The following is a 25042-nucleotide window of genomic DNA, read 5'->3' on the forward strand; positions in this document are numbered from 1 at the left end:
TACTTGATCATTTCCAAGAAAAAAAATAATCCAACAGGATATCTAAAAAGGGTAAGCATCCATACATTCGCGACATGAATCAGATAATTTTGCCCGAATGGGAAATTTTACATTTTTGGTGATTTTTTTTTGTTGCTTGCAAATGATAGAGTTTTCATAAAGAGAGCTATTCATTAAACGCAGACGACAAGTCTAGACCTTTTTTTAGATAGATCATTGATATAAATAGAAGACGTTTATCCACTCAAAAAATGTTTATGCTTATGCCAATTCGGATGTCTTTCCTACTTTACGCTAGAAACAGGGTTGACAAACAGATATATCAACTATGCTGTACAAAATAAGAGACTGGGATAAAGTTGCATGCTGCATAAACACACATCCATTAATTTTTGAAAAACCAATTTATCCGGAGGTGATCCGGAGTAGTTTGACAAATACACTCAGTCGTGAGAACTTGGAAAAGTTCTTGGAGATATGTGATTTGAGCGGTACCAGGAAACAAACGAATCGCCAATTGTACTGGGAACAAATTAGGAAAGAGATTGCTGATGATTACGATCTAAAATTTTGGGAGTGGTTTAGAGGCAGGAAGTATGCTGATTCCATTGTCGATGACTACATCGATAGACATGAGTTGATGAAGGAAGGTCAATACCCAATCTGGCGAAAGCCTATCGTTTGGCGAGTGCCAACACAGACTTTCCGATGGAAGTACAACGAGGTATACAGATGTCTAGAATGCATCAATGAGGCGGTTTTGAACGAACTGGCAAAAAAATGCGATATATTAGTGTGTGGAAATACAGTCCATACACAGTATGTTATTCTCGGGCATCCTGATGCAAGACCCGTTTATCCTGTTGAGGATACTGGTCCGAGTTTGATGCCGCAAATCATAGGCAGGCCCAGCCCCGAGTTTTTGGAGAAGTATCCGAAGTATCACTATGTCAAGTACGACTTGGAGGCTGTTCACTACAACGCTTTCAAGCCAGCGGAGCCGCTCTATATGACACCAGAGGACGAAAAAAGGAAGATGACGTTTGAAGACAGATTACTTTTTGGAAGCTTTCGCAAATGTAGCAGCTCCAACAATATGTGTCACTTTGCCGAACAGGTTTTAGCATGACCGCTCGTCACTCCTCAGCTTTATGTGTAACGATTTAACTGCAATGAGAACTGTGGAAAAGCCCACGCGAAAATTGATGACATGAATGCAAACAGAATTTCCCTTTTGGGCAACTCATTTGATTACAGATTTTGAGTTGCGTTTCCAGATTCCATGTGTTCTGTATACGTGAAAATGTATAAGATACAACCAGAATAAACATTATTTCGCAAATAGATTATCAGAGGTATGACTATAAGACTTCGCGTAGAATATTCAACGCGGCTATTATACGATGCTTGAACCTAACGGTGATTGTATATCCCCATCTAAACTTCTTAAGCAGGCGGAGGAAGCTTCTGCGACGTTTCAACCGTTGTTTATGAGCTTCAACTGCCCGCTCAGTAATGGAGAATTAGAAGAGAAAAAGGTGCAGCAAGAAAGTAAAGAGCTGCTGACGGAGTTCGATGCTATGCCTAAGGCACCTACCAAGGTTTACTTCCCGGAAAGCGAGTTTTTGGCAAAGCAGCCATCGATGATACGGTTGAACCGCCTAGTAGAGACAAAACTCAGACTCAAGATTCATGGGTTTGACAACCTCGCCCAGAGGCAGGTGGCCATCAGCGAGGGGAAGTACAATAGAGTTGCCCGGTACAGGAAGAAGTTGGCCCGGGTAGACAACACAAACTCGAACCAAGGAAGGGGGGTCTGCCGAGAGGTGGTTTCCGAAAGAGAGCAGCAGTGTTGGTGGAAAATTGTTCTGAGTCCATACTTCAGGGAAAACAAACGCAAGTCGAGGATGATATACCGACTAAATGAATGCCATTCCATGCGGAGCATGGCGTGCTTGATGGGTTGCATTGGTGCCATCATTCCGAACAACCTCACTCTTCGCCACTTTTTGGAATTCCATGGGCGTTATGGGTGGAGTTACAGCACCAACCCGGCACAGAAAATGGAAATGCTTCCACTGCGGTGGCTGGGGGAGCAGGCAAACTTCCTCGAGCCGCTTGTACTCCGCTACAGAACGGACTCGAGCGGCCGCCGGCTCGGGTTTGAGGGACTCTGTCCGTACTGCCCCATGCAACACGAGGACCGCCTCAATGGGTACGATAGTCTTTTCTTCAACCTGCGGAGCTGCTCGTACGAGGCACATCTTGCCCGCAAACACGGCGTCTACGGGTCTGGCGAGGAGCTGAGCCCGCCCGTGTTTGTGCAGAAGGACTTCGAGGCCAAATTTGTGTGCATGGAGTGCCAGCGAGTCAACAGCATCTCTGGAGGACCCCTGGACGCAAATAGTTTCCAGCTCGAGTACTTTCGGCACTGTGTGAACTCTCACTATAGACGCAAAAGTGCCGGCTCGGCAAACGTGCAGTTCCAACGGCACTAAAGTGTATCTAACATTTTTATCTTTTGTTTACTATACAGCCGAAGAGTCGGCGAATCATATATGTACTTTTCACAGCTTACAACTTCGCCTCCTGCGACTCGCCGTAGCTGAGCACGACGCCGGCCGTTCCTATCATGGCCCGTGCCTTCCGCTCGAGCTCCCCGTCGACGTCGTCTGCCAAGTTGATCAACACATGCACGTGCGGGATCGCCTTTATGCTCTGAATCTTGGTGTAGTTCTTCCACCACACGAGGTGGTCCCTGGGCACGCCCGCCTTGCGCACGAATGTCGCCATGACGTATCGCTCGATCGTCTCTTTTGTCGTGCTGTCGATATCGCCAATATCGGACGCTGGGTCCGGCGGCATCGGCGACCGCACCCACACCAACAAGTGGAGGGTCCGCTCCTGGATGTAGTAGGGGAACTCGTTGATCGAGATGTATACGTCCTCCGCCGCGGCAAACAACCGGGCGTCTTTGTACGTCACCCGCTGCACAGCCTCCTCCGCCGGCAGCCGGATGTCTGTGTCCGCTGGCAGCCAGTGCATCGTATTCACCAGGAGGTTCGTTGTCAGGCATATCCCCTGCTGCGCCATCTGCTCCTTGAAATCATGGTACGACTTCAACTGCGACTGCGACCGCCCGAGCCTCTCCAACTGATACGTCTTCACCAGATGTGTGATTTGTGACCATGTTAGCGGTTTCTCCAACGACATTGTCTGCGCTGGCAGCAGCTCCAGTGGCAACAGCTCCAGTATCTAAGGCTCAGCTGTGTATTTTTCCATGGAGGCAACAGGGAGTACATGCCCTCCCTCTTATATACGGGGCGCCCGCCCTCCTATCAGCCAGGGCTCACTCCGCCAGGCCAGAATGCGACACTAGCCGTTGCAACACTAGACGATCGCATACCGCCCGCCGCCACCTCCGGAAGCGCTGCCGTCGTCGCCGGCCGCGGAAGTCTCGCGTTCGAGCCCGCGCAGGACGTTTTCGCGGAAAAGACCGACGGCCCTGCTGACACTGACCTCGTTGGGGCCTTCAACAAGGACATGCAACTTGGCGTCGTCCCGAGGACCGGGGTCCTGGCCAGGCGGGTAGTAGCGGCCCCTGGTGGTGATCGAGGTGCCTGTTAACTCGATAACCCGAAGGTAGTTCTCGTGGGTTGTGACGTACCAACGGGTGGTGGGCGGGAGGTCGTTGATGTTCAACTTGGCGTAGAAACAGGTGGCCTCGAGGCCTCGGGCCTTGCTAGAGTACTCGACCTTGAAGTTTTTCAACACGTCGAGATCAAAGCCGGCAGCAGTGGCAGCGGCAGCGGCAGCGGGGTCGGTCTTGGCGGCGTCAGGCTTGCCGTCCTCGCCAGAACCCTTCTCCTCGCTCTTCAGGTACACCTGCTTCTCCAGCTTCTCGTGCTTGTCCCGGATCGCTTGGAGCTTCTCAAGACCCTTGCCGCCAAATCCGGAGCCGAACTTGACGTCGCCTTCCTTGAGCTTACTCTCGAACGATTCGGCCATCGCGGCGAGCTCGGCAGGCGGTTCCAGCTTCGACGCCCGCAATACACGCACAAGGTCCGAGGCACACTTCTCTTCGTCCGGTGTGAGGATTGTGTACGCCTCTCCGGTCTTTCCACCCCGCCCTGTCCTCCCAACACGGTGCACATAGTCCTCAACGTGTGAGGGGGCGTCGTAGTTGATCACTAAGTTCAAGTTGTCGACGTCCAACCCGCGTGAGGCCACAGACGTTGCAACGAGGATGTCGATGATGCCGTTCTTGAAGTCTCGGATCGTGCCGCCTCGCTCCGTCTGGTCCTTCCCGCCGTGTAGTGGCATCACAGCATACCCTCTTGTCAAGAGCTTCCTCACCATCTTGTCGCAGGCGTCCTGTCTCTCCATGAAAATCAACACCTTGCCGTTATTTTCATTGTACTTCGCACCGAGGATCTGGAGCAACTTGTTTAGCTTGGCGTCCACGTCCGGCACAACCTCGAAATGCTGCTCGATGTTCTCGTTTACTAAGTTCTTGGAACCAATCAAGACTTCCGTTGGGTCCTTCAAAATCTTTCTCGCTAGCACCTGGATCTTTGGCGGGAACGTTGCCGAAAAAAGAACCGTCTGTCTATCTGGCCTGATGACCTTCAAGATCTTCAAGATCTGGGGCTCAAACCCCATGTCAAACATCCGATCCGCTTCATCCATAACAAGATATGTCACATTGCTGAAATTCAAGATCCTACCTCCGTTGGTGCAAAGCAAGTCGATAATCCTACCCGGAGTACCTACAACAATGTCTGCTCGCTTCTTCAAGTCTGCTATCTGTTTGCTGATACTCTGGCCGCCGTAACACTTGCAAATGTTCATGTTCAACTTGTCTGCAAAAGGCTTGGCAGTTTTCGCAATCTGTAAGGCTAGTTCTCTAGTAGGGGTGATTAATACAGCTCTTGGAGATGCACCGGGAGAGTTCCGGTCCTGAGTCTGAGCATTACTCAAAAGCTGTCTGAACAGCGGAAGCAAAAAAGCAATTGTTTTACCCGAACCGGTTTGCGCAATACCTATGAAATCATTTCCGTTCATAACATGTGGTAATGCTTCACATTGGATCGGCGTAGGCGAGTCATACTTTAAGCTTTGTAATACGGAAAAAATTGATGCGGGAAGCCCTAATTGTGACCACTCTAAAATAGGCTTCAACATATTCTTACCCTTGACATGTACAGAGTCTGTTTCCCTCAAAGAACGGACTTCATCCTTAGTCAACGCACTGATGAAATCAGATTCTTTATAAAACTTTTTGTTAAACGGTTCAGTAGAAAATTCATGTTCCGGAACCTCTTTTTTGTTCTTGCCGCCTAACAACTTCAATAACTTAGCGGCTTCGTCATCAACAGTGATTTCAGGTTCATCTATGATCTGTTCAGGAGTATCTGCATCATCATCAATAACATTCATTTTAATATTGTTAGTTTCTTTATTCTGTAATGTTGACAAAAACTCATCCAAATCTTCCGTTTCTTCTCCAGTTTCATCTCCATTTGCAGGGTTGGATTCTTTGGCATTAGGCTCGGCGAAATCATTTACAGTATCATTTTGTGCGATAAATTCTGTACTCTCCTTCTTTACGCTTGTTGGATCAGGCATTTCATCGTCAATGTCCAGATTTACATCATTTTCCAATATGTTGGCACTGACCTTTTTGTTAGCTAGCAAATCAGTCATCTTTTTAATTCCCTTCTTCTTGAATTTCATGAGAGATTTCTTTTTCACAGATCCATTGCTAGCAGATGATTCCTTTTGAGTTTTCCATTGAAGGATTTTACTTTGTCGCTGACTTAATTCTATATTACGTGAAGTGATCTCTTCCTCTTGTTCTCCTTCCTTCATCAATTTTGCGTCAGGAACATTTTTTGGCTCATTTACTGTATTGCTGGCTTTTGGAGGATATGGTAGTTGTGGTTGTCGAGAATTGGCTTGCTTTCTATCCAGTGAAGTAGTACCATTATTGAAACTATGAACAACGGGTGAAAAAGAATCTTTTTCCGGAAACTTTCTGTTAGGTCCCACTGAAGGAGGCAAAGGTTCATTGCTGCTGTCTCTCGACTGCACATTACTTACGCGGGTTTGGTTCTGGTAGATCTGAGGTGGTAAGTGCTGATGACTATCATACGATACATTGTGTCCGTTAGTATTATTTGGTCCCTGGGGATTATATGTCTGTGTGTATTGGCCTGTACTAATATTATTTCTTGAATATGGCGGTTGTTGTCCACGAGCGCCACGTTGGTAAGAGTATTGAGGTGAATTTTGGTTGGAACGATGATAGTTATATTGCTCATTGAAGTTCCCACTATACTGATTGTTATACTGGTTTCTGTTTGGCATATTGTATGGCTTGTCATTTGCATAGTTCCCTTGATATCTGCCCCTACCGCCACGGAATCCGTTAGACGGTCTTTGCGAGTAGGGACCTCTTGGTGCACCTCTGGCGGGGCCACGTCTATTATAGTTTCCACTCATGGGTAATGCTATATGTCAGTGAATAGAAGTATACAGTCAAATTTAGCTTTTAGTTGCTGTTTCGCCAGGATGCAAAAGACAGTAGGATACATGACAAAATTCAGAAATCAAAAAAAATTCATAGATGTTGAGTACGACAAAATGCCCCCCCCCCCCCCCCCCCCCGCTTATCGGAAACAGCCATCGCTAAGAAAAATAAAAACCTTTTCTGTTTTACTTTCCTGGAGTGGTGATCTGAAGGGACGGGCATCTAACCTCTCTGGAACACCAAGTCTTTGCATGCATTCTGCAGTGCCAGCTAATTGATGTCATCTTCACCGCTTCTCCGCAGAAACAACAACACGAGTTCTGCGTCTTCGCTAAGGAACTACAGTTCGATCCAACGAAATCCCAACTTATATTCGACGCCAAAACAAAACCAAGGGGTGAGGACCTCCGCATATCTTCCGCAACCGCCTTCTGGTGGCAACCCAACCACAACACACAAGAGACAGGGCCATAGAACGACAAGTCAAGTACGAAAAGACTTGAGAAACAATGAGAAGGTAGTTTCTGGAAGCTCGAAAACGTCGAGTAAACTCGGCACAATGAATGGTGTCACACTGCCAACTATTCTCAATGTGTTGTCAATTCTTATGTTCTTACGTTTTGGGTTCATTATTGGACAGATGGGGATTTTGGGAACGATTTTTTTACTTCTTACATCCTACGGAATCGATCTCTTGACGACGCTGAGTATTTCTGCAATTGCAACAAATGGAACAGTCAAAGGTGGGGGAGCGTACTACATGCTCAGTAGGAGTTTAGGAGTGGAATTCGGCGGTGCCATTGGTGTTATCTTCTACATTGGGCAAATTTTGAATAGTTCAATGAATGTTGCGGGTGTTATAGAGCCCATTTTGTACAATTTTTCTGAGGACAATGGAGTTTTGATGCAAATTTTGCCGACTTCATACTGGTGGCAGTTTGCATATTGTTCAGTGTTTCTACTACTGTGCATTATTGTTGCCTTGATTGGTTCTAGTGCTGTGTCGAAGGCTGGCACATACTTATGCATCATATTGATCCTGTCAACACTGTCGATCCCCTTTTCAGCGCTGTGTGTGAGACCTTTTGACTCTGACTATGGTGAGTATTCGGGGCTTTCATGGGAGACTTTAAAGAATAATTTGTTCCCCCACTTCACTAAGGGAGCAGCCGGATCGCAAATGAAAGGTGTTGAGACTTTTAACGACCTATTTGGTATTTTTTTCCCTGCAACGGCCGGTATTTTAGCTGGTGCATCCATGTCGGGGGACTTAGCAAATCCGTCAAAGTCTATACCTAACGGTACGTTGAACGGGTTGCTCATTACTTTCAGTTCATACCTCATAGTCATCATTTCTATGGGTGCTTCGATACCGAGGGCATTATTATACAGAGACACCCAGATTTTACAGACGATCAACATTTCTCCATTCATCATATTGGCCGGGGAGATGTCAACCTCGATTTTCTCGATCATAGTTGGTATTGTTGGTGCCGCCAAATTGTTGCAGGCGATTGCGAGGGATGAGATTTTGCCTGGTTTGAAGATTTTCGGAAATGGAGACAAGGAGACGGACGATCCGAAGGAGGCGATCATTCTCACGTGGATCATCTGTCAGTTGTTTCTGTTTGCCGACTTGAATCAGATCGCGACGCTCATCACAATGGCTTTCTTGATGACGTTCATTGTGACGAACATGTCGTGTGCACTATTGAAAATCGGTTCTGCTCCCAATTTCAGACCCAGTTTCAAGTATTTTTCGACCAAGACTGCGCTTGCTGGGACGTTCAGCTGTTTCATTGCTATGTTTGTTGTTGATGGGTTCTCTGCGTCGATTGTGATGGCCACGCTGGTGTTGTTGATCTTGGTGATCCACTTCTTGTCGCCGCCGAAATCGTGGGGGGACGTGTCGCAGTCATTGATCTACCACCAGGTGCGGAAGTACTTGCTCAAGTTACGACAGGACAATGTCAAATACTGGAGGCCGCAGATCTTGTTGCTAGTGGACAATCCGAGGACGAGCTGGAAGTTGATTTCGTTCTGCAACAACTTGAAGAAGGGAGGGCTCTATGTGTTGGGCCACGTGCTCATCACAAACAACTTCCAGGACAACGCGACTGAGTTGAGTCGGTCGAAGGAGAACTGGGCGAAGATCCGGGACATTACGAAGGTGAAGGCGTTTGTGCAGATCTCGATAGCGCCCTCGTTTACGTGGGGGGTGCGGAACATCTTTCTCGGAAGCGGCTTGGGCGGGATGAAGCCGAACATCACGATCATTGCGTTCTACGACTTGGCCCGGTACCGCGGGGCATGCAGCGTGCCCAAGGGCTTGCGGTTCGAGTCGTTGACGAACCAGTTCCAGAAGCAGGTGAAGATCGAGATCAACGATCTTCCGACAGACAGGCGCGCGAAGTTTGCGCCCAAGATCAAGTTGACGGAGTGGATCCAGGTGTTGGAGGACTTGAGCTTGCTCAATTCCAACGTTGCCGTTGCCAAGGGCTTCCCGCGGCTGGACATTCCCACGGGCGAGAGCCGTGGCGACGACAAGCGCTACATCGACTTGTACCCGATCCAGATGGCGCAGCGGCTGGACACCGACGAGGGGGTGCTGACCACCAACTTCGACACGTGCACGTTGATTCTCCAGATGGGAGCCATCTTGCACACCGTGCCGAACTGGAAACACACGCACGTGTTGCGTGTGGTGGTGTTTGTGGAGCAGGAGAAGGACGTGGCCGAGGAGCATGTGCGGTTGAAGAAGCTTCTTGAGATCTTGCGCATGCAGGAGGCCCGCATCGTGGTGATCTGTCTCGAGAGCGCGTCGGAGTTGGCCATCTACCGGTATTTTTCCAAGGGCGACGCGGAGGGCCTGCGTGCGGAGACCCGGAGCCGGGTGGACGAGCTACTGAAGGAGGACGCGTGGTGGAACGACGTGTGCCGGACACGCCGCCGGGGCGTGGACATCCTGCCGGGGCCCGGCGGTGGCCAGGACCCGGCGCCGGACCAGGTGCTTGGCCGGCCTGGGGCGATGAGCCTCTCGGTGCCTGTGCGCCGCGGGCCGCGGGCGGGCGCCCGCAGACGGCTGTCGGCGGTCCAGCGCAGCGGCGTGCGCCGGGGCACCGCACACCTGACGATGGGCCGGATCAACCAGCTGGGGCTCAGCTTCGGCACCATGAGTTTCCAGCCCAACCGGTTCAGCTCCAAGGAGCTGAGCAACGTGTTTGGCCGCAGCGAGGACCTCACGGACACGGACGACGTGAGCGTCAGCGACCTGGACAGCGTGCACAGCGTGGCCAGCGTGGCCAGCGTGGCCAGCGACGCCAGCGACGACGACGCCGAGCGCCTGAGGCCGCTGGTGGCGCACACCAAGAGCAGCGGCAGCCTGCGCCGCATGAAGCGCAGTGCGTTCACGGCGGAGCGGATGCCCAACTCGACCATCAAGGAGAACGCGGAGGGGAACGAAGCGTCCATCATGTTTGAGGACGACGCGGGAGATAGCAGGAGCGGCCGCGCCAGCCGCACCCAGGGCAATAGCGGTGGCGGTGGCGGGGGCAGTGGCACTGCTGGCGGCGGCGCCGTGGCCGCTGCAGACAGCACGGGCCCCACGGGCCCCACGGGCCCCACAGGCCCCACAGGCCCCGCCCCACAGCCCCGCGATGGCACTGCCGATGCCGATGGCGACGTCCGCCCCGCCCAGCCCGGTTCCGCCAGCCCCAGCCCCAGCCCCAGCGACGCCGACCCAGGCTCCTCCGACACAGACCCCCGCTCCGACACAGACAGCCTCGACGGCTACGGGGTCGAGGTCGACGCCGACGCCGCCGGCCCCGCCGCAGAGGGCTGCTTCGCCGTGCGCTTCGCAGACATGACGCGCCGCTGCCAGTTCCTCATCCTCAACGAGATGATGCGTGCGCAGTCCGCCGCAGGCACAGACCTGCTCTTCAGCACGCTCCCGGCCCCCGAGGTGGGCCTGCACCGCAGCGAGGTGGAGAGCGTCGACTACGTCGTCGACCTCGAGCTCTGGACCGAGCGTCTCCCGGCCACGCTGCTGCTCAACGCTAAGACCGTCACCGTCACCAGCAACCTGTGATAGCGCCCGCCCGCCGCGCCGCGCCCGCGCCCGCTGATTGGCTGCCGCGCTTATCTCCCGTGCAGCCCAATGCCCGCCGTTATCTGCACCGCGCCGCTGCCACACCGCCTGTCAGCGGGCCAACCGCACCGCGCCCGCTGTCAAAGTCGGTGACACTGACAGCGCCGCCGCCCGTTGCGCCCGCCGCCGCCCGTTGGCTGTCGCGAGCAACACCGGCCATGCCCCGGGCCCGCTATCTGGTATCGCGGCCTATCTGCTATCTCGCTATCTGGCAGCGCAGCTGCGGTGCTGCCACCGCCGAGGCCGGCTGGCGTTAGGGCCTATCTCCTCCTGCGGCCGGCGTCTGTGTCCTGCGTCCTTCCTTCCTCCACCAGGCGCCGGGATTCCGCTGCCACCGTTCTTTTCAACGTGCTTGTTCTTTGTTCTGTGTAGCGTGTGTCGTCTTCTCCTTCTTCTTCTTCTCTTGCCTACGTCTGCACCGCTTCGCTGGTCCTCCCCTCCCTCCGCATCCCGGCCCTGCACGCTCACGCAGCACAGACCCTCGCCCACGTCCCCACCATGCTCCAGCAGTCGCAAGTCAACAACGACACCCTGAACATCGGCATCAGCATCCCCCCGCCTGCACCCCCCGCCATGGCCGCCCAGCCCGCCACAGCGGCCGCCGCGGAGGCGGCCGCCGCCCCCCCTCCGCACCTCGGGCGCCGTCTCCACAGCCACCAGCACCACCAGCACCACCTCAGCACCACCAACCTCGGCCTCAACCGCAACCACCTCAACCGCCCGCCCTTCTCGGGATCGCCCGCCTCCGCCGCCGCGTCCCCGCAGACACCACACCCGGCGTCCTTCTACAACCCGCCGTCCCTGCTCTCGTCGTCCTCGGCGCTCTCCAACGACCTCCTCAAATACTCCTACTCCTACCCCACCACTGCAAACCCCCCGGCCCCCGCTGCCGCCGCGGCACCATCCGCCGCCCACACCATCAAGCTCCCGTCGATCTCCACCCTCCTGTCCGCATCGTCCAACGGGTCCGGCTCCTCCTCCCCGTCCATGAGCGTCAGCACCTCGCCAACCAGCCTGGCCTCCAAGAGCCCCTTCCTGGTCTCCCCGCCCGTGCTGCGCCACAACCCCTCCTTCTCCAACAACAGCAGGTCCGAGTCCTTCTCCTCCCTGGACTCCTCCTACTCCAGGTCAAACTCCCTGCTCTACAACCCGCCGCTCTCCAGCAGCAGCCTCAACACCATCACAAACGCAACGTCCACCGCAAACCCGTCCTCAACCTCCCTGGAAACCTTGACCAGCGTCGCACAGCAGTCGTTCGGCAACTCCTCCTTCCAGATGCCTAAAAACTCCTTCTCCAACTCGCAGTACATCTCCAACCACACAAACTACCCGGACTACTCCATACCCAAATATCAGCAGCATCACAAATACTCCCTTTCCTACTCCCAGACGTCCGAGGACAGCGAAGCCGAGGGAAAATACACAATCCACTCATCTCCCCCCTCTCCCTCCTCTCTTTCAACCTCGGCTCCAGCCACCTCTTCAAGCGAAAGCCTGATTAATAGGGGCTCGGACTCACCCTCCTCTTCGTTGTCCTCCTCATCTCCTTCTTCTTCTTCTATATCGCTGAGCGGTAAGTCGAAAAAGAAGCGTTCTAACCTCCCGAAGCAATCCACTTCGATCCTACTGAGCTGGTTGAACAACAACCTCGATCACCCCTACCCAAACAGCAAGGAAAAGATAGACTTGATGCGCAAGACTGGTCTTAGCGCACAGCAGCTCTCAAACTGGTTTATCAACGCCAGGCGTAGGAAAATACAGGTACTAAGAGACGTCAAACCAAAATAACACATCCACTCTATTCTATCACAATCACAATCAAAACCGTTATCATTATCACAATCGTTTTTTACATTCTTACCGCTACTTCATGCTTACCTTACTCTTCTTTTGTACTTCTTGTTCTTGTTCTTGTTCTTCTTGTTTTTCTTGTTCTCTTTCTCTACGTTTTTTTGTGCTTTCATTTAGATCTGTATACATTGACTGTACGCAATTCAGCTATAAACCTTCATCCGAACCGTAGAAATCCCTTAACGCATGGTACAAGTACTCATACTGTTCAAATCTTTGCACCATCATCACACGGCTCTTCCTCAAATTTGCCACACAACTGAAAACAACATCATCTCGACTCTCCATCTCTTTATCTTGCTTTTGAAACACTTCGTTGTAGTACCAATCCATAGCAATATATGTCCCAGACCTCCCCACCCCTGCAGAACAATGTACAACACTGCTAACTTCATTCCTACTCACGCCAGCTTTGCTATCCGCATCGCTCAAATACTTGATAACGTATTCATTGTTGTCACTTAACCTGCTCGGAACTCCAAAATCGGGCCACCTTCTGACCCAAACATGTCGAGCTATCTTCTCCTGTCCACCCGTGGTTGTTACAACAAACTCACGAAGCTCGATTCCACCCTCATTCAACGTCTGTAGTCCGCTAAATTTGACTTGGTCAAAGTCGACGTTGAAAACATCATGCATTGCCTGCGGGACATCTCTTTCAATATTTTTAATATAATCAAAGCATTTTTCATGGTTCCCTTCTTTCAATTCAGTTAGCATAATCACATTGACCACTATTTTATCATGTAAAAAAATCTCCTCTAGAACACATTGCCAAAATGCGCCAACTGTATTCTCTAAAGGCCCTTGTGATGCAATGTATCGATGCACATCACTTCCATCCGGAGATACAAAAGATGCATTGATGTATCCATCAACCGTGTACTTTGTAGGATACTGCATTTTCACTCTGGTGGACTCGTAGGGGATCACATCTCTGTATCTGTTCTCAGCCCTATGATTTAAGCTCTTCTTCTCCCTGCTGTAGATACTACGATCAATTTTTTGCAACTCTTGATATTCATGTATAAGCTGTTGGCGTGAATGTAACAAGCCCTTGGGAATACTCTTCATTTTAGCTGGAAAATAACGGCCTCCTATTTGACTGGGGGATGATTCACATCATATGATCGACAATGAATAGAAAAAGGAAAAAAAAAGACACTGTTGAACATACAATAATAGATCACTCGCTTGACATATTTTTTTACATCTTTTTCAACATCGACATTAGAGCTAGACAGGGACAAATATTAGTATAAGAAAAAACAAGATATATCTACAAAATCGTATTAATTAATGTACCAGAATACACAAAACTTTCACATACAATCAGAATGCCCATTCCGGTTGGGTGTTATAGGTGCTGCCGTTTTGATTGTTATTGAATCCACCTCTTCCTCTTCCGTTGGAATTTCCACGTCCCCTACCTCTGCCTCTGCCTCTACCTCTGCCTCTTCCACGTCCTCTACCTCTGCCACGCCCTCTCAAGCTTGCCTGGCCAAAGGTGTCTTCATTCAGTGTTTTTTCCTGGTTCCATGTCATACGATCTACTGTTCTGTCAGTGATAGATGAAGATAGATCATCAAAAAAGGAGGAACTCTTGTTGTAGGAGGTGCCAGCGTCTAAAGTCGGTTTGGCTGCATCTCTTTCAAACTTGGCGTTATTCTCAGAAAAATCGAAGTCAGCCCCCATCTTGCCATCCGATGCAGGGTTGGCAGGCTTCTCGTCATTTTGAGTAGTCAATTGAGATTGTGTCTCTGTACTTACGCTAGCGACAGCTTCACTGGCTGCAGCAGGTGGTTCGGTATTAGCAGGTGATGTTTCCGTTGTTGCAGCTTGTGTAGACTGAGACTGCTGTGCTGGTTGTTCGGCTGAATATTGTGTCGACGGTTGTTGTTGCACAGGCTGTGGAGGATAATACGATTGGTACTGTGCATTACCAGATGGATCAAACCCAGAGGGAGCACCCATCCCCTGTAGTGGCATACCATTAAACCCAGGCATGCTGTATTGGTACATTCCAGGCAAGAGTTCTGGCTTCAGGTCTTCGACGTTACTCTCAAGGAGGTTCAACGTTTTCACCACATCACCGTTCAACTCAATACGAGGATGTATCTCAGGACTTGGCAAAATCCACTTACTTGGGTCTGGCACTCTGACTTCGGTGCCAAAAGACCTGGCGTTGAGAATGCTGATGATCTTTGTTTCAGCGTCGACTTTTTCAATCACACCAACAAACCTGATGTCGTTGCTCATGACAATCGAAATTGTCTTCCCACTAATTCCATCCATGTCTATAGGTAGGTTCTGTGCTATTCTCTCTTTACCTCGTGGCAATCACTGCTATGATGATCACCTGCTGAGAAGTGGCACGTCCTAATATATGGGAAGACTGCCCTTTTCTTCTCTGGTGATGGTACCCCCGTCCAACTTAGAACAATTGACTATCATGACGCTCTTTCAGCGAATTTGCCAGCAGCTTACGTAACATTGGCTGGGTGGATGGGTGCAGTAGACATTACTAACTATACAAAGATACATTATAGTGAACGAGTTTTTGAATTATACATATTATGACAAGGTTTACAAAGCTCCAAGGCCATCTACCATCTACCAGTGGAGCCGTCGTTGTAATACTGAGTGTTGCCACCGTACTGCGTCCCGCCGTAGCTTGTCTCCCCGCCGTACGTCGTGCGCTGGCCCTCCTGTCCATTGGGACCACGAGCGTTGTATCCATCGTATCCACCGTAGTTGTTGGCAGCGTTCGGGTTGGCAGCAGTGGCATTGGTGCCGTAGTAGCCGTTGGTCATTTCCAGATTTCCCTCGGTATTCTGCGACTGCTGGTCCAACTTCCCAAGTTCGAAAACAATGTTGGCTATTTTCTTCTGCAACTCCGTGCAACCCTTGCTGAAAACCTCGTTTGGCTTCAAAACCCCAGTGGTCTCGAGGTTGATGTAGAACTTCTCTGGCTTGGCCATGTAGTCGAATTTTTCTCCCGAAATCGGAGGCTCTTCCCACTCGGCGTTGGCGCTCATAGGCCACTCCTTCTCGACGCTCTCCTCGTACCAGTAGTCTGTGTGTTTGAGCTTGTTATAAGGGTCGTACTCGAATCCGATGGCGGAGCACGGAGACCATTTCGCATGCTCCTTGGAGATCCCCTTCTTGGCAATGCATTTCACGTGCAACTGCTGGTGTTTCTTTAACTTGCAGATAAGAATTCCCTTCTTCATTGGGTCTCTGATCACCGGGTTCCCGAGGTTCAAGCCCGAGTTCCCAGACACTATGATGAAGTGGCTCGAGTAGACGTTCATCGTCTCGTCCGTCTCGCAGTTCGCCCTGAGCTCCAGAGTCACCGAACACTTGTCACAGTGGTCTTCGCACGTGCAGTCTCTCGTGTATTTTAACTGCTCGATGTCCTCACTCTCGAGCGGAATCAGCCCGAGTCTGTGTGTAATGAACTCGTCCGCAAGCACAGACGTGTTTACCTGCACCTCCACAAGGTCGATAGCAAGCGTGGGGATCTCGGCAATCATCACTCTTCTCAATGAGTTGGCTAGCGCCAAGTCCACATCGGACAATATGAAATCCACCTCGTCCCGTCCGGCTTTCCTGATGGTAATTTGTGGCTCTTTCGACATCTCTTTGTCTCTTTCGCTAGACTAGATACACCCGGTACGTCTGCTACTCCTGCGCTCCTACAACTCTTCCGGCCCGACAAAGGAACAACAGACTTCCGTCTTGTCTTGTCCTTTCGCCTCTTTCAGCTTTTCCATCTCCATTTCCATTTTTTCCTCTGCTTCGGGAAAAAAATATGGTAGGCCGATCGGCGGAAAATGCCTTTTTTCTCACCTGGCAAGCCGGATTGGGTGGAGACGGGTCAAATGACGGCTATCTCATAGGTAGACAGGGCAGAAAGAGTGGCCAAATAACAGAGTCGGGGAGAAAAGAGTCTCAATAGATCAGCAGCCACGAAACAATGTCACTCCCGGTGACAATACCGGACTTGCGCTTTGAGGAGACGTTCAAGGCAAAGCTTATCAAAAACGCAATCGAGGAAAACCAGGCAAAGCATACCACCAAAGATGGAGAAATTGACAAGCACATTTCCACAGGGCTTATTCTCAAGACGTTGTTTGTGGACCAGATAGTGATGCCGTTCATCCAGAGCTTTTTGCTTTCGTCGCTGCTTTTTTACATACGGCCGCTGGTCACCGTGTCTGCGAGGAAGGGCCACACGCTTGGCGTTTCGCTGGTGTCCTTCATCAGATCGACCGGGAGAACGATATTTTTCCTTAATCCGTCCGAGTGAGTACATGCGTATAAAACCTTTGTATCCATATTTTCTAGTTATAAAAAGCCAGAGGCCTGAACAGGCGGACTGGCTCAGTTGCCGAACCGGGCGTTCCACGCTACCAAATCGGTGTACTTGACGGACCCGCCGAAAATGTCCAACGAGCTCCCGTATGTCAAGTCGACCCTCCCGCCGCTGAGCCTGTCGACAAGGTTCAGGTCCTCTAGGCTCTTGGCTCCGCCGGCATACACAATCTTGGCCTCGGGCCAGTCTTCACACCATTCTCCAAGCTTGCTCACCAATTCCTCGTCGATTCCTTTGCAAAGACCTTCCACATCAGCAGCATGCACTAGAAGTTCGGTGGTGTAGTTCTTCAGCTGCTCGAAAAGCTCCTTCCCCAACGTCGTATGGGTAAGCGTCTGCCACTTGTTCATCGCTACCACCCATGTGATCTCGCCTGTCTCGGCATTCGGCACACGCTTGCAGCTCACATCCACCACCAAATGCTCTTTTCCAACAGCTTCACTGACTTGCTTCAATCTCTCCCAGCTCAGTTCCCCATCAGGGAACAACCAACTGGTAATGATCACCTTGTCAGCACCCTTGGCAATCCATTCTTTGCAGTTTTCCAAATTGACTCCACCACCAACTTGCAGCTTGTTTGGCCAAGCTCTGAGCGCTTCTTCTGCTGCACAGTTGTTTTCACTATTGCTTCCAAGCTGGATGACGTGTGTTCCTAAAACGTTGTTTTGTTTGTAGAGCTCGGCGTAGTATGCTGGGGTATGTGGAGAGACATAGTTTGTAGCTAGTAACTTATCGTTCGTCGTTAGAGTGGAGCCGACAATCTGCTTCACCTTTCCAGCATGAAGATCTATACATCCAACGTATCTGGTCATGGTTCTTTGGCTTACTGGATGGTTTCTCGATCCCTCCATCACCCTTGTCCAATTCTGACTCACGGTGGAATCCCTACCTGCCAACTTTTTCAGGTCCATTCCAGACATTTGTGGCTGGTGTACCGGAGGTGGCTGGTGCCCATACTTTTTTTTCATTTTTTTTTTGTCTGTTTTCTTTACATGATTTATTTTTCAGATCTTTAATACCTTTGTCAACTCCGTCGTATTCCTCGGAATGAACCTTTGACCAGGAAAAGAAAACACGGAGCGGAACATGGCACCAGTAGTTGTGAAGTTTGAAGACAAGTACTCTGCCGCAACAGTGGCAAAGCCAACCGCTACAGAGAAAAAGCTTAGAAAATCGGGCAAACCGCTCACATTAGCAGAGTTGAAAAAGAAGAAAAATGAAGCACAACAGGGGACAGCTGGCAAGGGAAAGGAGGGGACATCTGCTGAAGAACTGAAAGAAGACATTGATTTGCAGAGGCTCCTTAACGAATCGCACATTTTGAAGAATCTTGCAGATGAACGTCGAAATACAGCTTCTGGCGCAGAGCTCACATTGAGAACCTTGGACGACCCTCTCATTGGAAAGGCAAGAGTAAGAACTCTTGACGCAAGAATGAACCAACTTTCCAGTATCAACGGCGACAAGAAGAAATTGACCCAGCTTGAGAAAATGCCAATGAAAATAAGGCAAGGGATGATCAAAGCTCAGAAAGCGAGAATCTTGAAGCACGAACAAGAAGCAAAGGAGAACGGCATAGTTATGAGCATCAACAAAAAGGGACAGTTCCGAAAAATTGATAACGATAGGGCGTTTATTTCAAAGGATAAGTTGATTGGTAGGGGCCACTCACACAAAGGCAAGTCTAAAGATAGAGGCTTGAAAATACAATCTGTTGGACGTAGCACCCCAAATGGTTTGGTGCTATCTGCCAATGATATTGCCAAGATACAAGGACCACAGACTCGCCGTAAGCGTAAGTAAGTTTGTAACATTTCGATTTTACGAATCTCTAGGCATATAAATTAAAAGTACATGTGTGTTTGTGTTTGGAGGATGCACTTACGGCTAAAGATCAGCATCTGAGTTGACTTCCTCTACCGCTTCCTCCTCTTCCTCTGCCATCCTGGCTTCACGTAAATCTCTAACTCTTCTAGCTAATCCGGCCATACCTTTCACTTCGGCCAACCTTTGTGCAGCGTTCAGGGCCCGGAAATCTCTAATCATTTTACACAACTCAAAAGCGTCATCCGAATCACCACTACTGCATGCGTCGTCTATTTGTATCAACAATGTTTTGTCGTACTCAAGACTCAACAACTGTAGCTTCTCAATAGTATCAGAATCAGTTGCGTCGTTGTTTGAGATTGCGTCGTTAAGCATTTCAGCAAGAACAAGGGTACGTAGAAACTTTTCTTCTGGATTTTCTGGCTTTTCAGTATCTCCATTCGTAGTTGGGCCTTCATTTTCATTTTCGTCGCCAAAAAGTCCAGCATCTTCCTCTTCTTCCCTTCTTTGTCTTGGCTTCTTATCAGGATCCTCATATGATAGTGGGATCCGTATATCCACATTCATTGGTGTCAAGAGTGGAAATATAGGGTAGTTCTTACTACCTCTGAAGGGAACAAAGGTGAAACTGTCGCCATACAAACCTAATGGCCATGCCTTCAATTCTCTACCTCTACCTGCCCTTGAAACACCTTCCTGGATGTCCAATAATGGTTTCCAAATAGGTCCATTGGATGGATCTCGCCATTTTGTCAAAACAAGTAATAAGTTGTCATTCCTTATGACACATGGTTCACCTTCAGCAGAAAAAAACATGCTTTTGATAGGGACATCAGCTGCATCATCATTCAAATCGTTCTCAGTTATCAACGGGATACCAACCTCTTGCTGAATATAATCACCATCAAGATTCTGAATATTGAAAACATATCCACTTTCTATACTTCGCTTGATAATTGTAAAAACATAATAATTGTTGTTCATTATTCCCACCACACAATCCATCATCGACATATTGAGCAGCCGTCCATAAAGATTGAATTTTCTCACAAAACCTTTGTTGGTACAGACGAAAACAAAGTTTCCATATACGCTAAGACTAGTGATGAATTCATAAGGTCTCATGGTCACTTCCCTAATCCATTGTGTTTCTCCACCTCTGCCATTACTATGATCTTTGTATTCAATCCTGGCGGTGAAGCCTTTACTCTTCTTAAAACCACTCGTTGCAAACACCGAACCCTGGTCATTGATGGAACAAATATCGTATCCAACTAAATCGTCAAAAAAATACTTTCTATGATTCTCTTCATCAAAGAATAAAACAGTAATCTTAAAGAAATCCTGGGTTTTTACTGTGTATGCACATCCAACAGATGTTATAGCCAAATACCTTCTATCTGAACCTGCCCATGGGGTGGAACCGACGGAAAATGGTTTTGTCAATGATCTGCCCCATCCTGATTTGACACTCAATCTGTACAAATGACTGTCGCCTGCCTTTTCTTTTCTTGCACGCTTGTTGAAGTCGGTCAACTCTGTTGATTCAGACATGGTTTCATGGTTTCTTCTATTGCTGTCCTCTTCCCCGTAATAACGTTGATTGTCATCATCATCGATAACAAACCCGTCAAGATCCTGCGACGTTGGCCGATCTAAGTTTACATCCTCCTCATTTTCTTCGTCATTAGATTGCAACACATCATCACCCATATCATCTGAGTCTTCAGCTGTTATCTTACCATTCACCTTTTCCTCAATCTCATCATTTGTTTCTCTTATTGGGCGCTGGCCAACTAACGTCTTGAATGTATCTTTATCAATGGTCAAGATTTGACCCTTGCTAGAACCAACAATAATACTTGAATCATCAGGCCATGTGATATCGCAACCAATGATTGGTATGTTGGTTCTGCCGATTACTTTTTTAGTTGCCAGATCCCATATCAGTAGCAGTTTGTCTAAACTGACACTAGCAAAGTACTTTCCGTCTGGAGAAAAACCCAAAGCACTCACGTAATCTTTGTGATGTAGAGGCCCTGCTGATAAGCAGAATGTGGGAGCAGACCAGTTAACAACGTTGTAAAAGTCTATTTTGAAATTTTTGTTTGGAACAGCTAAGATATCACCTACCGGGTTCCACACTGTTTTGGATGCAGCAAACTTGAGCAAATTGTTTTTGCTATCTCTCTGCTTTTTGCCTCCCCCAAGGGTGCTTTCGGTTACCATTGAATCGTCATCCTCATCCGAAAAATCTGACATATCGGAGTCGTCATCCACCAAGCCCATTTCATGAGTTAATGCGATTCTTTTATCGGCCAGTATAGTACCAATAGTTGCTTTCTTTTCGGGCGTATTCGAGCTCAACGAATATATCGTAAGGCCCCCATCAGCAACAGTCACCGCAAGTAAGTCTACGGAATAGCTGTAGGCCAGCCCGGTGATCTCACCTGACACTTTGACTTTCTCAACAACTCTCCCAAAAGTAGTTTCGTCTTTAGGGTTGGATACGTCAAGGATAACCATATTAGCGGCTAGGTCGCCAACACATGCACGTTGACCTCCGTGTGTAAAAATCGCTTGAGTAATCCGGGAACTGCTCTTCCACAGTTTTTTCATTTCAGAGATCCCAAAGGTTTCGTGGGCATTATCACCATTATCTTTAACAATGAAATCTGACAAATCGTGCCAGGCACAGTCAAATCCGCCGGCGACTAGCGCACTTGTCTTGCTATTAAACACCTTGATATCAATTCCTTTCAATTGATCAAGTGTATTCACAATTTCAGGCTCACTGGACGAATTTTTCAAGTTGAAAACCTTGATTGACAGATTCGATGCTGTGAAGAGAGTATTTGAGGTAGAAGCAACCTGCACAGCAGTTTCCTGAAAGTAAGCAGGAGTAAGCTTATCGTCCAAATGCATGTCTTTTTTCCAATGCCACTTTAGTGTTGTCCTGTGTTTTGTTTCTAGCTGACTGATGCTAGCCTTAGGATGAGGACTCTTGAGATAAGCAAACAGATTCTCCCATGTTGAACGTTTCGTGTCTCGTATGAAACGTGAAACTTTCGTGGAGCGCCGATCGCCGCAATTTTCAAAGATTTTATCTCTTGAAGTTATTTTTTTTTTGTATCTAAATTTTTCATTACCTCCCTGAAAGTTTTATATCAGTAGTTGAATTATGAGTAAAGGATCAAGCGTTACAAGTAAGTGGGTGTAGTGAGGTACTCCTAAAGTCCAAACAAGAAAACTTTAAGCTATATACATCATGGTGGACTCCTTTTTTGTGGACCCTTCGAAAAAGAAGCGGAGAAATAAGGATAACCGAAACACATCAACAGTCAGATCTAATCAAAAAAGACAGAAAACACCTGCAAACAATAGTAGAGCGCAACATTCGAAACATGCCTCAGGAAACAAGCACAGAAGCACAGAAGATGTGGAAAGCGAAACTGAAAGTGTCGACGATGTAGACGAGGAAGAAGTTGATAGTGATGTTTTTGCCGATGTAGGCGACGATGAGGTCGAAGACATAGACGAAAACATTCAGTCTGACGAAGAAGAGGAGTTCAAGAATGAAAGTGAGGCTGACAAAAGACGTCGATTGGCCAAGAAGTATCTAAAAGACTTGAAAGCTTCGTTGGGTGCAGAAGAAGGAGGCGAGAACGGTGGCAGTGGTAACTATGATTTCAACGCAAAGGATTTGGATGACGAAATCATCAGTTCAAGATTGCGCAAAGATGTTGCAGAACAGAAAGGGTGGGTCTACAAATTTTATTCCAAAGAAATCGACGAACTTCTTAAAAAGAAACTTACTCGAGTGCCAAACAAATGCTTGACATCGGTCAGTGTCAGCTACCCGTACTTATTTACCACATCCAAAGATATTGAAATCAGTAAGTGGGATATCAGAGACCCTACCAAGAATCCAAAGATTTTAAAGACTGTGAAAGGAGGGCAAGAATTCGAAGAACTCAAAAAAGAGCACGCAGAAAATGGGCACTATGATGAAATATACACCAGTGCTGTGAGTCCGGATGGTAAGTATTTGGTGACTGGTGGTAAGGATGGTCGAATCATTGTTTGGTCAGTTAACAGTTTATCTTGCATTAGAGTCTTAGAAACTAAAAATAGGAAAGGTGAAGTTTTAAGTTTAACATTCCGAAGAAACTCAGATCAATTGTACGTGGCGTGTGCTGATCTAAAGATCCGTACTTACAGTATCAACCAATTAGCACAACTAGAGACTTTGTACGGACACCAAGACCTTGTTGTCGATATTTCTGCTCTTGGACTCGAAAGATGTGTCACAGTTGGTAGAAGGGATCGTACAGCTATGCTCTGGAAGATTGCAGATGAGACAAGGTTAACTTTCAGAGGTGGTGATTCTCATGAGAAATATGGCAAGAAGAAAAAGCATAACGGAAATGAGGAGAACTCCAAAAGTAGTGGCACCGAACCAGAAGAAAAGATATATTTTGAAGGAAGCATTGATTGTGTGTCAATGATTGATGATTCTCATTTTGTGACCGGTTCTGACAATGGTAACATAGCATTGTGGTCTTTGAACAAGAAGAAACCATTATTCACTAAGAGAATAAGTCATGGCATTCAACCTGCATCCAAAGCCGATCATGCAAGTGCTGAAGTAGATCAACCACTTGCAGAGGCACAAATTCCAGAACCTCAGCCGTTCTGGATAACGAGCATATATGCTATTCCGTATTCCGATATCTTTATTAGTGGTTCATGGGACGGAAGCTTGAAGATCTGGAAACTTGACGAGTACTTGAGGGGCTTTGAACTTTTAGAAAGTATTGAAGTGAATGGTGTGGTAACCAAAATTGCATGCCATGAAGACACTGAAAACGAGCAGCTAAGAATATATGTCACTCTTTCAAAGGAACATAAGTTCAGCAGATTTATCAAGTCTCTACCTGGCTCCAGAAATGTGCTGTTTACCTGTATATTCAATTTGAAAAAGTAAAGCATGTATAATACATTTAAACAGTTGAAATAAAATACATCTACTATTAACGATTAGGTAAAATAAATAAATCATTTAAAACTGGTGCACTGAGTATATGCTTATCAGAAAAAATACATTCATCTTCACATTTGCTCAGAAATGTGGAAGCAAGAGGTAAATATGTGCTCAGATAGCATAAGTACACCTAAAATATACATTGAAAGGGAAGGAAAAAAGTAATAAGAGTAATAAGAGTAATAATAAAAAGGAGCAAAGAAAAAAAAATGTCACTAGTGGAAATATTCAAGTGAACGGAGTTGAAAAAAAAAATTCCTGATGTGTATTACTTATCAGATCAGCATAGCAGCAAGAACACCGACAATACCAAACAATGACCCAGTAACTGGAGTCAAAGCATTGCCCGCTGCATGAGAAGTGGAAGAAATCTTGGAAACTGATTTAGTCGTGGACACAGATACAGTATTCAAAGTCGAAGTGTTTGAAGCGACGGCACGATGTCCATCAGCTTTTGACAAAGAGCTAACCTTCAAAACAGACGAAATAGTATGGGTTTTAGCATACATGAATTTTGAGGAAGCTGAAGCCTTTGATTTTGAAATATCAGATTGTTGAGAATTCCAGGACAAGTATGAAGCACGAGAGGCATTTGATTCGGAAGCAATTACTCTGGAATGAGACGATGCAGCAGAAACGGAAGAAACGGATAATGCTGATGAAGCACGGGAAGCGGAAGAAGCACGGGAAGCGGAAACGGAAGAAACTGAAAGTCTTGAACGGTATGAAGAGGAAGCTAAAGCAGACTCGTACGATTGGTAGGAAGCTGCTGAAGCGGAAGATGTTATCATTGCATCGTAAGATGATTTCGATGCAGCAGAGGCAACAGAAGCTTCGTAAGCAGACATTGAAGCAACGGAGGCAAAGGAGGCTTGCTTAGCAACTGAAGCGATCGAAGCAAATGACAAAGAGGATAGTTCCATGTTCATTGATGCAGCAGCAGCGGATTCCGAAGCAACATACGCTTCGTAAGCGGATGAAGCTGATGCAGCTGAAGAAGCCGATGCAGCTGAAGCAATGGAAGCATCATCTATTGCCTTCCTTTCAGCGGATTGGGAAGGTGTCAGCAGAGTTTCTGTGAGTGTGATTGTGACCTGAGAAGTTGTTGTCAACTCAGCTGAGACTGCACTGGAGAATAATGCTGATAGTAGCAAGTTTTTCAATAACATCTTGTAGTTTAAGGGTAGAAATAAAATAAGACTAATGGAATTAATATATTTTTTAAGCGATTTCGACAAAAGATTGTATCAGTGAGTTCTATAA

At 48.0% G+C, this 25042-nt stretch overlaps 15 protein-coding genes across 15 annotated transcripts; 6 read left to right on the forward strand and 9 right to left on the reverse strand.

The window, feature by feature from the left end:
* The first annotated feature begins 184 nt into the window (after positions 1-184).
* PICMEDRAFT_16052 (hypothetical protein) lies at positions 185-1323 on the forward strand. The gene has a single exon (XM_019161073.1). It carries the CDS (start codon positions 329-331, stop codon positions 1127-1129), a length of 801 nt encoding a protein of 266 aa, XP_019019359.1. The 5' UTR covers positions 185-328; the 3' UTR covers positions 1130-1323.
* Positions 1261-2536, forward strand: PICMEDRAFT_125338 (hypothetical protein). Its single transcript, XM_019159940.1, has 2 exons — positions 1261-1355; positions 1455-2536. The coding sequence occupies exon 2, from the start codon at positions 1491-1493 to the stop codon at positions 2496-2498; it is 1008 nt and encodes a 335-aa protein (XP_019019360.1). The 5' UTR covers positions 1261-1355; positions 1455-1490; the 3' UTR covers positions 2499-2536.
* Positions 2537-2679: 143 nt separating this feature from the next.
* Positions 2680-3189, reverse strand: PICMEDRAFT_19916 (hypothetical protein; the record flags this gene model as incomplete). Its single annotated transcript, XM_019162147.1, has 1 exon — positions 2680-3189. A coding segment is annotated over one exon (510 nt), but the record flags the coding sequence as incomplete, so codon positions are not given.
* Positions 3190-3390: 201 nt separating this feature from the next.
* Positions 3391-5439, reverse strand: PICMEDRAFT_30683 (hypothetical protein; the record flags this gene model as incomplete). The annotated part of the gene is made up of 1 exon (XM_019162647.1): positions 3391-5439. One exon carries the CDS (start codon positions 5437-5439, stop codon positions 3391-3393), a length of 2049 nt encoding a protein of 682 aa, XP_019019362.1.
* On the reverse strand, positions 5290-6533 carry PICMEDRAFT_16055 (hypothetical protein). The gene is made up of 2 exons (XM_019161074.1): positions 6103-6533; positions 5290-5414 (listed from the first exon to the last, which is right to left on the reverse strand). Exons 1-2 carry the CDS (start codon positions 6502-6504, stop codon positions 5394-5396), a joined length of 423 nt encoding a protein of 140 aa, XP_019019363.1. The 5' UTR covers positions 6505-6533; the 3' UTR covers positions 5290-5393.
* A 546-nt stretch (positions 6534-7079) lies between these two features.
* Positions 7080-10616, forward strand: PICMEDRAFT_23059 (hypothetical protein; the record flags this gene model as incomplete). The annotated part of the gene is made up of 4 exons (XM_019162293.1): positions 7080-9488; positions 9522-9638; positions 9684-10068; positions 10366-10616. Coding segments are annotated over 4 exons (3162 nt in total), but the record flags the coding sequence as incomplete, so codon positions are not given.
* A 2061-nt stretch (positions 10617-12677) lies between these two features.
* PICMEDRAFT_11156 (hypothetical protein) lies at positions 12678-13604 on the reverse strand (the record flags this gene model as incomplete). The annotated part of the gene is made up of 1 exon (XM_019159764.1): positions 12678-13604. The coding sequence occupies one exon, from the start codon at positions 13602-13604 to the stop codon at positions 12678-12680; it is 927 nt and encodes a 308-aa protein (XP_019019365.1).
* A 258-nt stretch (positions 13605-13862) lies between these two features.
* PICMEDRAFT_72224 (hypothetical protein) lies at positions 13863-14825 on the reverse strand (the record flags this gene model as incomplete). The annotated part of the gene is made up of 1 exon (XM_019164127.1): positions 13863-14825. One exon carries the CDS (start codon positions 14823-14825, stop codon positions 13863-13865), a length of 963 nt encoding a protein of 320 aa, XP_019019366.1.
* Positions 14826-15136: 311 nt separating this feature from the next.
* Positions 15137-16171, reverse strand: PICMEDRAFT_72225 (hypothetical protein; the record flags this gene model as incomplete). Its single annotated transcript, XM_019164128.1, has 1 exon — positions 15137-16171. The coding sequence occupies one exon, from the start codon at positions 16169-16171 to the stop codon at positions 15137-15139; it is 1035 nt and encodes a 344-aa protein (XP_019019367.1).
* Positions 16172-16509: 338 nt separating this feature from the next.
* On the forward strand, positions 16510-16842 carry PICMEDRAFT_72226 (hypothetical protein; the record flags this gene model as incomplete). Its single annotated transcript, XM_019164129.1, has 1 exon — positions 16510-16842. One exon carries the CDS (start codon positions 16510-16512, stop codon positions 16840-16842), a length of 333 nt encoding a protein of 110 aa, XP_019019368.1.
* Positions 16843-16916: 74 nt separating this feature from the next.
* PICMEDRAFT_31780 (hypothetical protein) lies at positions 16917-17720 on the reverse strand (the record flags this gene model as incomplete). Its single annotated transcript, XM_019162721.1, has 1 exon — positions 16917-17720. The coding sequence occupies one exon, from the start codon at positions 17718-17720 to the stop codon at positions 16917-16919; it is 804 nt and encodes a 267-aa protein (XP_019019369.1).
* Positions 17721-17994: 274 nt separating this feature from the next.
* PICMEDRAFT_72228 (hypothetical protein) lies at positions 17995-18711 on the forward strand (the record flags this gene model as incomplete). The annotated part of the gene is made up of 1 exon (XM_019164130.1): positions 17995-18711. The coding sequence occupies one exon, from the start codon at positions 17995-17997 to the stop codon at positions 18709-18711; it is 717 nt and encodes a 238-aa protein (XP_019019370.1).
* Positions 18712-18795: 84 nt separating this feature from the next.
* On the reverse strand, positions 18796-21660 carry PICMEDRAFT_72229 (hypothetical protein; the record flags this gene model as incomplete). Its single annotated transcript, XM_019164131.1, has 1 exon — positions 18796-21660. The coding sequence occupies one exon, from the start codon at positions 21658-21660 to the stop codon at positions 18796-18798; it is 2865 nt and encodes a 954-aa protein (XP_019019371.1).
* A 261-nt stretch (positions 21661-21921) lies between these two features.
* PICMEDRAFT_16058 (hypothetical protein) lies at positions 21922-23807 on the forward strand. Its single transcript, XM_019161075.1, has one exon. It carries the CDS (start codon positions 22004-22006, stop codon positions 23720-23722), a length of 1719 nt encoding a protein of 572 aa, XP_019019372.1. The 5' UTR covers positions 21922-22003; the 3' UTR covers positions 23723-23807.
* Positions 23808-23857: 50 nt separating this feature from the next.
* On the reverse strand, positions 23858-25004 carry PICMEDRAFT_16061 (hypothetical protein; the record flags this gene model as incomplete). The annotated part of the gene is made up of 1 exon (XM_019161076.1): positions 23858-25004. A coding segment is annotated over exon 1 (889 nt), but the record flags the coding sequence as incomplete, so codon positions are not given.
* Between the last annotated feature and the right edge of the window lie 38 nt (positions 25005-25042).

The sequence above is a fragment of the Pichia membranifaciens genome (genome assembly GCF_001661235.1).
Source record: "Pichia membranifaciens NRRL Y-2026 unplaced genomic scaffold PICMEscaffold_2, whole genome shotgun sequence".
NCBI classification, from domain to species: domain Eukaryota; kingdom Fungi; phylum Ascomycota; class Pichiomycetes; order Pichiales; family Pichiaceae; genus Pichia; species Pichia membranifaciens.

Excerpts from the sequence above, each read along its gene's own strand:
- PICMEDRAFT_16055 (XM_019161074.1), bottom strand. The coding sequence starts at position 6,504 with ATGAGTGGAAACTATAATAGACGTGGCCCCGCCAGAGGTGCACCAAGA. Across the intron at positions 5,415-6,102 it reads TCTACCAGAACCAAACCCGC|ATACTCCTGAACAGATCATA; the intron begins GTAAGTAATGTG and ends ATGATGATGCAG.
- PICMEDRAFT_16052 (XM_019161073.1), top strand. The coding sequence starts at position 329 with ATGCTGTACAAAATAAGAGACTGGGATAAAGTTGCATGCTGCATAAAC.
- PICMEDRAFT_16058 (XM_019161075.1), top strand. The coding sequence starts at position 22,004 with ATGGTGGACTCCTTTTTTGTGGACCCTTCGAAAAAGAAGCGGAGAAAT.
- PICMEDRAFT_125338 (XM_019159940.1), top strand. The coding sequence starts at position 1,491 with ATGAGCTTCAACTGCCCGCTCAGTAATGGAGAATTAGAAGAGAAAAAG.